The 14,593-nt window shown below is 34.4% G+C and overlaps 1 protein-coding gene across 4 annotated transcripts in view; it reads right to left on the bottom strand.

Moving 5' to 3' along the window:
* Positions 1 to 473: 473 nt before the first annotated feature.
* Positions 474 to 14,593, bottom strand: part of LOC128987951 (high mobility group protein 20A-like) — a 95,315-nt gene continuing 81,195 nt past the window's right edge. For all 4 annotated transcript variants that reach the window (XM_054409080.1, XM_054409082.1, XM_054409083.1 and 1 more), the window contains exons 8-9: positions 2,353 to 2,398; positions 474 to 653 (exon numbers count right to left, since the gene is read on the bottom strand). In XM_054409080.1, coding sequence (XP_054265055.1) covers positions 511 to 653; positions 2,353 to 2,398 — 189 coding nt within the window. In that variant the 3' untranslated portion in view covers positions 474 to 510. The remainder of the gene's footprint in view (positions 654 to 2,352; positions 2,399 to 14,593) is intronic.

The following is a 14,593-nucleotide window of genomic DNA, read 5'->3' as shown; positions in this document are numbered from 1 at the left end:
AAGAACACACTTCAGTTTCTTCTTGTGAGGCAGTTGATAAAACAAGATTTGAATCAAGCGTAAAGACACAACTTACTATTAAGCTTATAGATTAATGCGCTGTTTACTCCTCTCAGGTAGCAAAGAAAAAGCAAAGGCCCAAGAATTGATCCTTGAGGTACTCCAAACCTGATTGGCTTACAATTTGATGATATTTTTGTAATTTTATTATATTTAGTTAAGTGGGAAATTTCTACATACTGAGATCTATAATGGAGGTAAGAACTGAACCAATTTAAAGCATTTTGAGAGAGACCAAGAACCTGAAGTTTTTCTATTAGCTTTGAATGTCTAACACTATCAAAAGCTTTTGAGAGGTCCATAAATATACCTGTTGTAAAATTTCCTTTGTCTACTGAGTCTATAACAGACTCAGTATACTTCAAGAATAATAACACAAATTTACCCGAAGGTATTGTTAAATAATATTGCAATTGAGTTGTAAAAGTATTTTTAATACATTAAAGGTAGTTATTGGTGGAATTCTAGCTTGGACACAATTTCTTTCACAGAGTTGGTAAATGTTTGGTTAGTGTTTATGGGATCCAAGACTATTGAATGCACTTTGCTCATGTACTCATCAATGTTTTGAAGAGTTGGTGTTTCTTTGTTACCTGTAAAAGTAAATTGAATAAATGATAAATATCCTGTCAAATTTGTCAAAACATCATTAGTTATTTTTTCCTTAACAATGATTTGAAAAAAACATTTAACAAGAACAGTTCCAACTTATTGGCAAAATTGACAAATTCCGACAATTGAAAAATAATATCTTTAATCATTGCATTCAACATAGTCCTACCGTAATTCTTCTTAACAAGCTCAAAAACTGATTTAAGTGCAAATGCCTGCAGTTTTTGATGATTCTTGAATTAATCCCTATTACAGTAGATCCCCTCTTATCCAGACACTTTTTAACCGGACATCGGTTTAACCGGACTACACTCGGCAAAATTACATCTCTTTAACCGGACAATTTTTATCAGCACATCGGTTTAACTGTTATCGTAGGAAAGATTTGAGACCAGTGACCACATGTCTAAGTACAATTCTCTCCTAAATTTAAGTAAAATACTGTATACAGTATCCATTTAGACGGTTCATTTTAACGAGTGGTTGGGGACGTCGGTTTAACCGGAAAACCCGTTATCCAGACTGGCCTTGGTCCCAAAGAGTCCGGATAGGAGGGAGTCTACTGTAATTCTATTAGAGATTTTTAATGAAAGATATTTGATACAAGATATTTATTATTACGAAAAAAAAAAAACTGCCGGAACGGTTTTGTTTATTTTTTATTTATTTTTAGATTTTATTTGATTATTTGTTTTATTTTTAAATTTAACTTTTTTAAAGATATTTATTTGGTTTTACAGATATTTGATTATAAAAGTTTTTAGTAGCACCAATTTAGAAACAAAATTAATCAGCAGTAAAAATGGGTTAAAAAGGTGTACTTAGTCATTTTGTTGGCTTATTTACAAACGGCTGTTTTACAAACGTTAATTTGAAACTGAAAGATAGGCATTGCTGTCCAGGGCCAAAATTATATTTTGTGGCCGAGCAAGATTTTACATCCCTAGGGCCGAAAATCAGATGTTAGCTTATTTACTTAAAACACATTAATAACAGTAATAGAAAAGATATTCAATAGTCAAGCAGCATCTATTTGCATTGCAATAGACTTGTTTTATTGTCACCGCTGCCTAGCAATTATTTGTTATCATTTCTGCTGATTCCTTTCTTCACGTAACCTTAAAGTTTTAGTTGTGTTGACTATTAGCTTTGACTTTCATTAGTGTGCATTTTTACTGTCCATATTTTCTCAATTTTGAATAGTTTTATGAAAAATAGTGCTTGTACCACGGGTCAACAGGATTTTGCAGCTCTCGGTCGTTTTAAGCTCTCTACTTCGTCTCGAACATCAAAATAGTCTTGAGTTGGCAAAACCTAATTTTCGGGCCTAGGTACGAAATATACTATTATGAGTTCCTGGTTTGTGGTAAAAAATCTAACACAAACAAACAGAACAAAACCGTTTGCGACAAGACATCAGATCTTTATTTAATAAAAGTTTCTCGTGTGGAATAAAAGCAGGCTCAGTAATAGCGAGAGAAGCTACCTAATTCGGATAGGATTGTTATGATGTGTATGAGATCTTTCCAATACCAAAGCAGTTAATATAACATGAAGTTAAAAAATTTTTGAATAAAACTGTAGTTAAAATCTTAATGGAATAAGTATAAAAAGTAATAAGCATAAAAGTAAAAAGACTTCAGCAGTGAATTAATAAGCATTAAACCTATATAAACTCACCAGGAAGAGGAAGATTTGCAAATCCTGCAGCCAGAGTTGACCGCACCTGGAAAAAAAATAACATAAACATCTACTAAACTACTTAACAACCGCAACTCAACAAGGATTTAATCTGGAAACAGCTGTTTGCCGCCTGCTTAAGCAAATGGGATTTCATAACAGTAGGATAATGCAATTTGCCGGACACCAGCTGATTACAATTGCCGACTTTTAGTTATTCAACACCTCAGGTATTTAATAAACATAAATAATTATCAATTTACATCTAACAATATTTAAATAACTCATATAAAATTATTTTTGTACAGAAACCTAAAAAATAAACGGTATCAGCATTCTGACACATACTTTCTCCCATAAGTTTGTCAACAACCTTTATTGTGTAAGTGGTGAGAGTAAATATACGCAAATGGGATTTGTACAATTTTGTTCAGAATTTAAAGGACTAACATAACATAATATAACATGATAAATTTTTATCAAAATCGTTCGGGCCATTTTTGGGAAAATCCGATTTTTCTGTTATTTTATGGGGGTTTTATGGGAAAATGACATAATTTACAATAACTTTTGAACCGTAACTTTAACAGAAATGGGATTTGTACCATTTTTTTCAGAATATAAAGAGCTACAACATACTAAATTTTTATCAAAATCATTCAGGCCATTTTTGGGAAAATCGTATTTTTCCGTTATTTTATGGGGTTTTATGGGAAAATCCCCATTAAAAGTAATAAATTCTAAAAATTAAAAAAAAACTATTAAAACTGTAAGGACTATAACATACTATGTTAAATCAAAGCCGGATTTTTTTCTAAAATCCTATTTTTCGTTATTTTATGGGGTTTTTAATGGGAAAATAACATATTTGACCATAACTTTGGAACCGTAATTAATTTTTACAGATATGGGATTTGCACCATTTTATTCAGAATTTAAAGGGCTACAACATACTAAATTTTTATTAAAATCGTTCGGGCCATTTTTGAGAAAATCCGATTCTTCCGGTTTTTTATGGGAAAATCCCCATTAAAAATTAAAATTTCAAAAAAAATTATAAAAACGCCTGGAGATACCATGGATTAGAACCTACATACCAAATATCATCGAAATCGGACCACAGGTGTGGTCTCTAGCTCTATACACATCCAGACACACAGACACACACACCAATACCTACAAATGTGTCGGAACGAGATCCGAGTAAAAATCCAGCTGTTGGAGATCCAGCAGAAGGGGTGCTTTTTGAAAGAAAATACGTGATACTCTATATAATTAAAATGTCTGATACATGTTTGTCATGCCATATTTCAAATAATGCTAAAAAACTCCATTTGATTTTTCACATTTACAGTGAGATCCAGTATGTAAGTCGATATGAGATCCGCTTTGGCCTTGAAACTCGCTCTAATACACGCGTATAAAATGTCACGGTCAAACTGAGATCCGACACTTTTTCTAATCTGAATGATTTCACTGACATTGGCATTTGTTTGTGTGTTCACTGTATATTTAAAGACAGTCACTTAGAGATCACATATCCAGAGCTGCAACGATAACTGCTCCGGTCCGGAGACCAATCTGTTTGGGGAGGCCAACGTTCATATCCGAGATTCTGACATGTTGTGATGGGTGCAAATTTACAGAAGAAAATGATTTTTTTGCTTCATACTTCACTGCTGTGAAAACACCTGTTAGCGAATTTCCCTATAGAGAAGTAGCTATTACCGTAGGTCTCATGGTAAGACCTAGGCCCGGGACCGATTAACTTTTTCATTTTGATGTCCCCAGAGGCCAAACACCATTCGTTCAAATTTTTATATATCTATATATAGAGATATTTATATATATGTCCATCCGCACGATAACTTGAGTAATTTTTGTCCGATTTTGATAAAATTAGGTTTGAAGGTGTAAGGCAAGATAAACTTAAATGAGTTCGCGAACCAGCATGATCGGACCATGGGAACGGGATTTAACGGGGGGTTTTACGGGGTAAAAATAGGGTTTTCTCATTTTTAGCGAATTTCCCATATAGGGAATAAGCTATTACCGTAGTACTCATGGTAAGACCTGGACCCGGGACCGATTTACTTTTTCGTTTTGAGGTCCCTAGAGACCAAAAACACCATCCGTTTAAATTCATATATATATATATATATATATATATTTATATATATATTTATATATATATATATTTATATATATATTTATATATATATATATTTATATATATATTTATATATATATATATATTTATATATATATATATTTATATATGTGTCCGTTAGCGCGATAACTCGAGCAAAAATGATCCGATTTTGATGAAATTTGGTACAAACATGTAATCCTACGTTTACATCCTGTAATCCTGGATTCGAACGAGTTCGCGATCCAGCATAATCGGACCATGGGAACGGGGGTTAATGGGGGGTTTTATGGGGTAAAAATGGGTTTTTCCCATTTTTGACCCTAAAAACAAAAAATTTTGCAATTTCTTCCTAAACCGTTTTGTAGAGCTTAAAAAAAGAAATAATTTAGTATATTGAAGCGCTGTTGTATGCCTAACGGCATGGCCCCCACATTTAATTGTGGGCCCTGTTACCAGGATCTGGCTCGGGCCCCCCTACCAACCGGGGGGTCGGGGGGGTATGGAATACCCCCCAGCGTAGAGGGGGGGTCCGGGGGTCCCCCCCCGGGAAAATTTTGAAAATGTCATGTATTTTAGTGAGTTTTTAAGGCAATCTAGGTATTAAATTTGTGAGTGGTAAATGGCACTTTTGCAGCCTTTTTTAAGGAAGAAAAGAGTTCTTCAATGAGTGTTATAAGACTTAAAATTACAGGAATTCAGCAATTAAAACTATTATATCAATACACAAAAGCTCCATGCCTATTAATATTTTGTCCTTTTTATTTCCCTGTAAGAGGGTTTGGCTATCTTAACTGCTATAATTGTACTTTGTAATATGGAGTAGGAAAAAACTTACGTAAATTGAGTTTAACAGCTTACACCAATGAAATCATATTTTATTCAGTGACAATTTTCATCAAGAATTTTAACAATACTACATTTTTTGGGAGTGGATGCCTGAGCTGCCGAACTTGCGCCGAGTCGTCACGTAGAAAAACAAATGTGCTCGAGTAATGCCGAGAATGACCGATGCTATCCAATCCATGCTTTAGTACAGTATTATACCGAGCAAATTGGGAAGAAAACTTAGGTCAAAATTATTAGGCCTACAATCTTTCATATTTTTAAAACTCCAAAAGTAAAGAATTTTTAAGTTTGTGTCAAATAACCTAGATTGCAATAATTATTAATTGAAATATTCCATACATAAAAGTGCAACCGGGACCAAATGTTGATAAAACAGGACAAATAAGCGTCCCGAGAGGATTTGTCGGGACGGACCAGTCCCCCTAAAACGGGACGTCTGGTCACCTTAGCTATGGTACATAGTACATGTCAATTTTTCAATGCTTTACAAATTTTATTTTAACTTATAACTATAAGGATTCATTCTTGAAACTATCAGTTCAATTATAAAACCAAACTTTGTTTATTATGGGGGGAATGAGGTAGGAGTGGCTAGGCGCCTGGCGGGAGGAAGGGGTAGAGGGAGTTTGTGGAGCCGGCCACTGGGGCCCGAGCTGGCTGTTCTGCTGTTGTATAGTACATACGCACCTACGCACCTATAGAATTTAAATATAAACTTCCTTAGAATGAAGAATTAATACATTTTTAATTATTTAACTTTGTTTTTTGTAAAATATTTAAATATTATTTTTTTATCTTCAATTTATGAGCTGTAAAGTGATCTTCAATGGGGAAAAAATAAAAAACAAATGGGTAGGCCCGGGCCCCCTGAGGGCCCGGGCCCTGTGACTAGAGTTGCGCCAGCCCCACCCTTGTGGGGGCCATGCCTAACGGTCACGGAGAAAATCCAAAAATAGTGTAATTTAAAATTCCCATGTTATTCTTATGGAGAAAATGAAAATTGTTGTAGTTTACTTGTTTATGGATATATATTGATAAAATTTGGCAAATTTATTTATTTCATCCTATACTATTGACGTATAGTCAAAAAACACTTTTTACCTTCCCCGTAGCAGCAAACCTAAGCACTCGTTAAATATAATGTTATTTAAATAGGGAATAAATATGTCTTATTTATGGAAATATTTTAGTAAAAATGTAATCAGACAAGTTGAAATTCGCTTAGTCTGCAGGTTTGCTGCGGCGGGGGTATTTACCCTTAAAACACACAATTTTTCAATTTTTCTCCAGACCTTTTTAAAGAGCTTAAGAAAACAAATAATTTAGTAAATCAAAGTGTTTTTGTACGATAATTGGTTACGGAGAAAATTAAAAAAAATAGTTAATTTAAAATTCCCATGTTATTCTTATGAAGAATATTATAATATGTTGTAGTTGGCTTGTTTATGGACAAATTTTGATCAAACTTGGTGTGTTGATTTATTTCATACTAAGCTATTGATATTTCAATAAAAAAACAGACTTTATTAGTTTCCCTGTAGCAGCTAAACTAGGTACTCGTTTAACATAAATGTTAATTTAATAGAATCTAGGCAAAATAAATTTGCTAAGTCGGCAGGTTTGCTGCAGCGGGGGTATTATTTTTGTTATTTGTTTATGTTTATAAACTGCTAAATCCATAATTAACTTGTTTACTTTGCAACAGTAATGTTTATTATCTTTTTTGGATTTTGCCGTTATTAACAATCAAACATTATGTTATTGTACCATAAACTGTTTCAATTTGTACGACAAAAACTGTAAAATCAATGTAAATTTGATCTTAAAAGAAGGCATAACCTAAAGAATGCTATAGTTTTTTAAATGTTCATTTTTATCCCTTCTATTTAAAGTTCAAACTCAAATTTATTGTTTAATTTTGGTTGTTGAAAATTGAACATTGAACAGTTGATGAAACAATAACAAATGTTAGTTTTTTATGTCGGTAAAATCCAAAAAGATGAATACCTAACATATTTTTTGCATTGTAAACATTCTTTTCGCTTCTAATTAGTCTAAACAATGTAAAGATAATTTGTCAAAGGTGATTATTTTGTCATGACATAACAACATAAAATAGCTACTTCCCTATAGGGAAATTCGTTAAAACCCGGAAAGAACAAACAATAACGAAACTAGGGAACTTAACAGTGGCGTAGCGAAATATACTATTTTTGTTGTAGGCCTACTGCAGCAGAAACATTAATTTTTAATACATGAGTTGCGGGTCTAAAGAGCTCGTTTTCTTCCTTAGTAAAAAACAACAACAAAAAACAGTGTCTCCGCTGTCGTAAACTTTGATTGTAAGCAATCGCAAGTATCGAAAGTAAATATCAATTGTTGGTTGCAGCCTATTGTTGAATTTTTCCCAATAGCTACATTACCAAAATAAATAAAAAAACTGAAGTCGTTTTGATATTATTTTTGCATGAAAAGTATTTTTGCTATCTAAAATAGTTTGCCTAATAGTCTAATACTGCAATATTGTCAAAAATATAGTTCGTTACAAAGGCAAAAAGGGGTTTTTCAACCCATGCTCATTTCCCTGAAACTCGAGCTCGAGTTGAAAAGAGTCACTTCCTGCCCTAGTGATGAAATCTACTATTGTTTTACTTCATAAATATAGCTAACAAAGTATGAATAATTTTTTTTCACGCACCCAACTACAACTTTTCTCATAAAATAGTATGTAATTTGCATATAAAAAAATTCTGCTCATTGAATAAAGGATTAGGAGTTTGGAAGACAAGGAGGTGGGTACGACTACGTCGGAAAGCAAGAGTGTCAGAAGAGAGGAGACATTAGATGAGTGGAAAATGCAAGGGGACTGGATCAAGATTGGGAGATGGCCCATTATTGAACGCAGTTTCTCACAGGACATAGAAATTTCAAGGCGGAATTTCAATTCAATTAAATTTAATTCAATTCAAGTATTCAATTAAATTTAATTTGCACACATAGTGTATCTAGACAAGGATTGAAAATAGGACAAGCATAAGAAGAAAGAAGATTATTCACGGGGAATCGGCCTGGCAAATAAGTCCCAGATTTAAGCCAGAGGTGGTGGTGGGGACCAAGGGGCTTTGGTCTATCCTTTAGAGGTTATCGTCCATTAATCACAAGAGAATCTTTTAATGACTTTCACAAAAAGAAACTGCAAAAACAGCACGTAAACTGTGAACTCAATTAGGCCTTTTACAATCTCCACCTAACCAAGAAACCCGAAAACGCTAAATAAAAAAGATCAATACAAATCCTTCATCTCGTACGTCTAGATTGTGCACGATTTCGTGCGCAAGGTTCACTAGTATTTCGTTATGCTATTTCGTTAGAAAAATAAACCAACTATCACCGTTCGACCGTTGTATCATAAATTGTAAACAGCTACTTTAGCATAAATGAAAACAAGCTGCCAGTCGTTTAAGAGGTTATCTTTACATGAAAAGTATTTTAGCTTTCTAAATTAGTTTGCATAAAATAATGTCTCAGTATGACATAACATATCGTCCCCAAAAGTGTATCTTACCCATAATTGGAAACTTGAATATGTAAAACTGGTCATAAGCTTGGCTCATTATCTGGTCAAGTTTCCTCGAATCATGGTACATAGCGAATGACTGGTCATATCAAGTCCTAGTTAGTTATGAATTAATGAACAAAATATTTATAATTCTGTGCAAATAAATTTACTTAACTTTTTTAAATGACAGTACTTGTCTTTATTAATCTTTGATATTGACATATTTGATAAGAAATGGTACTTCTAAAGTCAACTTTTATCAAATTTACTTCAAGCTGGCCAGGAAAAGCATGACTAGACTACTTCAAACATACTTTCCCTTACACTATTACAATAAAACTTCTCACATATTGTTATACCAATGAAATAGGCAAAGGAATAGAACAACAAACCAATTATAAGAAACGGTTTTATTATATACTAGCTGTAACCCGCGGGCTTTGCCCCGTTTAACTTCTTAATTTTCAAGATGATCTCGTTCGCATGGCTCAATCACGTCCTGGTTGAAGTTCGTTCGCTACGCTCACTCACCTTTAGGCTGGAGCTCGTTCGCTACGCTCACTCACCTTTAGGTTGGAGCTCGTTCACTGCGCTCACTTGCCTTCGGGTTAGCTCGTTCGCTACGCTCACTTGCCTTCAGGTTAGCTCGTTCGCTACACTAACTCACCTCCAGGTTGAAGTTCGTTCGCTACGCTCACTCACCTTTTGGTTGCAAATTAGCTGTTGTCATGAATGTAAAAGAAATAATAGTGCTGCACCCTGTTGGTAATCCTTTTAACTTTAATGCTATTGAACATCATAGAACAGAACCAAACTTGTTTAATTGAAACAGCTGTTAAGATTCATTAATTCCATTTCTCATAAGGTTAACATGGGAAACTCCAGAGCCACTGGGGCGGAGCCGATTGGACGGATCACGAAATTGATGGTGTATATACCTATTCCATGACATTCTACACGTATGTACCAAGTTTCGTGGCAATCGGTTCAGCGGTGTCTGAGTTTATCACTGCCAAACAAACAAATATATATATATATATATATACAAACATCCTCTTTTATACTTATAGATTGTAATTGACTTATAACCTATAGTATTAAAAAATTAAAAAAATGTAACTTTCTACCTTAGAACCCTGATGACCAATGAACAATAAAATATCTTGGAGTATGGCTGGACAAAAAACTTAATTGGAACTACCACGTCAATAAAAAACTGTCCCAAGGTTATGCACGCCTTGCAAAGCTTTTCCCTTTAATCAATAGGAAATCTACTCTGAAGCCAGCTTGTACAGTTCTAATCTATAAATCAATAATTCGGCCTTTGATTACATTTGCATCTTTTATCTGGGGATTAGCTATATCAAAAAACAAACTCTTCAAAATTCAAGTGATTCAAAACAAAATTCTAAGAATAGCGGTGAATGCTCCCTGGTTTGTTAGAAACAGGCATATACATGTAGAGCTAGGAGTGGAGTCTATGGTCTATATCGGCCTAGGCTGTGGTTTCCTAGACACGTAATAGATGCGCTGCGTGTGCGTATCTAAGACGCAGCACACTTGTCTTATGGAGTTTCGTGTAAGCGGTTTCCTAGGCTGCGTATCTAATGCGCGCGCATCTAATACGCGCGCACCAATAGCTACGTATTTGACCGACTGCTTTCAGAGCAGTCTGAGTTACGCTGCGTTTTAGACGTGTCTTGTGCAATGGATTCGGAAGTAAATGTTGTACATAAGGCAAAATTCTCCAACAACAACGAAAAATTGATTGAATTTGTCTCTTCTAATGACATATTATGGAAATACTATGTTCATACAATTACAATTTTATAGTATTATATTTCATATCATTCACATTCGTTATGTAGAGTTAATTTCCCCATAATGTGTGATTTTAATATTTAATCCCCTTGTTACATGTTCCCTACAATTAATTTGTCCTCACATATTTTCATATTGTTGTTACTATATCTTCTATATAAATAAAATTAGAGTTTTGTCTGTACATTGCTCAGAATTATATACTTTTAGGTTATTTTTACGTTTTATACATTAAAGAAGCAGAAACGAGTCTTATCTCAATTTCTGTCTGTCTGTCTGTCTGTCTGTCTGTCCCTTTGTCTGTAACACTCAAGATGGCATTTTACGCAATCTTCTCCGTGAAAACCAGAGTACATATCAAGATCCAAGCCATTTTAATGTATTCACTGGATTGGCGAGAGTGTCTTTAGTGATTTAAATATAGCCTCACTACTTTGTAAATAAAATTATGGACGTTCAAAAATGCAGTTTTGTGCGATTTTTGTCAAATTTTCGTTCAATTTTTATCACAGAATCGTCTATGAAATAACGAACAGCTGTTCGGATCAAGATTATTTTTTCTAGCTGTCAATGACATGTTTACAAATGCTGTTTACAAATACCGCAACTATTTCGAATCACGTTTTGAAAGCAAATCCCAACCAAGTGAGATTAAAAACGTTTTTCTTACATAACGGATTTAATTAATCGCAAGTGCAATAATATAGTCTAATAGTGTAACCGTAAATGAAATTAAATAACTAGACATCGTCCAAATCGGAACCAGAAATTCTTTGAGTATAAAATGTTTCTTGAGTTTTGACAACCAGAAAGAAGAAGACCTTGAATCAGTGTTGTATAGGGCTGTGACACTGAAATGATCGTCGCCAATAGCTTACAAAAAAGGTTTCCACTCATTGACGGCGCTTCAATGGCGATTGTGTAAAGTGTAAAGTAAAAAATCACAACTGCAGTGGGTGATTGTAACAGAGGTTTAACAGAGGAAGTGCTAAACTCGCTTTTCCAATGTGTCACTTTCTGTTTCTACTCACCGTGTGATGCAATCGCTGGACCATACAGCCAATAGGCCCATAGCTCATATCTTGGGTACGTAAGCCTACATATTTATTCATAACAACCTTTTTGACGACGATCCTTGATACCGGTACTTTTCCATAGAATACATGGCCTACCTACTTAAAAAAAAAATTACAAATGACCAAAACCCCAACATTGTGTGATTTTCGTCACATTTCCTTCTAATGTTAATAGATATACTAATCATTGTTTAGAGAATGCGCAATCTATTAAATAACAAAAAGTTGTTTGGGTAAGGTTGCTTTTTTTTCAAACTGACACCGATAAGTTTACGCTATAACTTTTTACGAGAAAATCCAAAAGCAAGAGATCAATAACCTCGAAGCTAGATATTAATGTATTTAATTGGTCCGATTTACTGTAATTCTTAGGTAGGTTCTTACGTAGGTACTGGTTCTTTTCCTTAGAACCGGTAGTTTACAAATTAGATATCGTTGGTGTTGCACCTTATTTATTAGAGCCGTCCGTATTCAATTTAAGTGATGTATTAACTCTGTATAAGTTTTGCTTTTTCTGCCTGGATTCCAAATCTTAGCTTACCCGGTATGCTAAGAAAATGATAACCTATTTGAGTAAAACATTTGTTGGGCAAACCATCATGAATTGTTTACGCCTTTATATTGTTTATGTATCAATAGTTCGTGGCCTTTGTTGGATTGTTGTATTGTGTTGTTTTGTTGTATGTTGGTAACGCATTAATGTCCTTATTTCTCAGTGTTTCACGGAATGGACAAGAGCACCTTTGATACTGAAAATGTCAACCGGAATAAAGTGTTAAATGGTGAGGTTGAGGTAGTACTTTAAATACGTTTAAGTTAACCGATGTGGAAAGTAACTTTCAATTATAGGCCTACTTTAGGGCTACGCTTCATGGATCTATAAAACATTTTTAAGTTTAATCATTGGACATATGGACCAACACGATCCGGGCGACATTTAATTGCGAAGCATTTATTTTGGCTTGAACTGTCAGATACTGTATTTGCGAAGGTTTATATATAATAGTTTTGCCAGCATATCTGCAAATATGCAAACTAATTGCTGCTAGAAGGTTTCAACTGACTACTATAAGATCCCCGTGCGTAGAACGGGCACACAGCTAGTTAATAAATAAACCTCATACTGAAAAATATTCTTTTCAAGTCAGCACAACCAACTCCCAAATATAAGTGCCCCCCATAATCATTTTAAGAACTCCTGAACATCTTAGTATTAACTCTATATTAATTACTAGCATAGTACCCAAACTTCTTACGGGGTGGGCATATAAGTATAAAATGTATTTTCATCGATTCGGTAAATCCCTAATAGGTAAACATAATAACAGTAAAAGCAAAGTTTGACAGGGTAAATTAAGATTTATTGTTTTCATTTTAAATTGACATGTTTGCTTTAACACTACGGTTAAAAGATGCGTGAGGGCCACGTACGTAGCCTACAGTTCCTAACAAGTACTTTTCACTGCTTACGCTTCTTCAAAGCTTTTAATGCCAAAATATCCATTTCATTATCTAAATCTTCGTATAACATCATAGTAGCCACTGGTAATCTCTCCCGTGAACTTATGTTACGCACCAACCGTGTGTATTGTACGCAGTCTAGGAAACCACTCACGGCGGCTGCGTTTTTGGACCTGGATAAAAGACGCTGCGCATCTAAACCGCTGCGCATCTATTACGCGTCTAGGAAACCACAGCCTTGAAAAAACCACCTCAAAATTTTTGAAATCTTTAAACAATGTTCCTGGTGCATTAACTTTTCATCTTGGCGAAGCAACTGAGAACAGGAGGCTACGTCGAAGGCTCCCTCAAGATCTATTGGATGAATGAAGCCTAAAGAAGATTAAATATATTTCTCTAAATTAATTATGTTACAGGGTGTCTCAGGTCTGGGCGAACCCACGATGTTATTATTGTTAATTGTTTGTTCATTTTGTTAACACTAGTGTGAATAATGTCATCATTGAACCAGAAATAAATGCTTAAAAAATGTAATCACAAAACATAAAGATAACATAGATATCATATGATAGCATATGGTTTACATAATCAAAGATATGTAAAACTATTATTAATGATAATGACCATTTTAAAAGGAAAATGTAATATCAAAGATAACTAAAGTATAAACAAAAGTATTCTGAATAATAATCAAAGGATGACACCCGGCATTGAATATTATGTATCCATAAAGTTTATACTGGATCTTCATTAACATACATTTACAACAATGTGATTACTACAAATTTAACAATGTAATCAAACATTTGCAAAAGTCTTTGATAACGAAATATAACGTAGTCGTGAGGACACATGTTACAAGATTTAATGATTAGTAAAGTAAAGACCTCAATCACTTAAATGGTTTTTGATGTAGTAGGCTAACTACTAGACTACAGAGCCACTTGGCAATCGAGCTAATACAATTTTATATATATAGATACATCATCAGTGATTCAGGAAATTCAACCACTTCACTCCGCAGTCCAAAGTCCAACTAGGATCAGACCAGAACTACTCTTTTTACATTGGTCAGTTAAGGGGATCTCACTGTGACCGGGTGTGTATGATCGGTGTGCGTAGGCGACGCTAGCGCAACGTGGTGCCGGATTTCAGAACTTTATGCACACGCACACTATAGAAAAACCAGCCCAAATGAGATCCACCTGTTTTCGGCAAACTTCGGGTATTTCCGTGATCCTGACAAGCTCAGGAGGACCAATCAGAGGCTTTGGCGTTCCGAGATCAACCACCCCGGATCTCGAAGCGCCAACGGATCTCACTATG

This window comes from Macrosteles quadrilineatus, unplaced genomic scaffold, assembly GCF_028750875.1.
Source record: "Macrosteles quadrilineatus isolate MER2022 unplaced genomic scaffold, UCM_ALF_1.0 Scaffold_2__2_contigs__length_208266976, whole genome shotgun sequence".
NCBI lineage: Eukaryota > Metazoa > Arthropoda > Insecta > Hemiptera > Cicadellidae > Macrosteles > Macrosteles quadrilineatus.
This window is presented reverse-complemented; position numbering and strand designations above follow the sequence as displayed.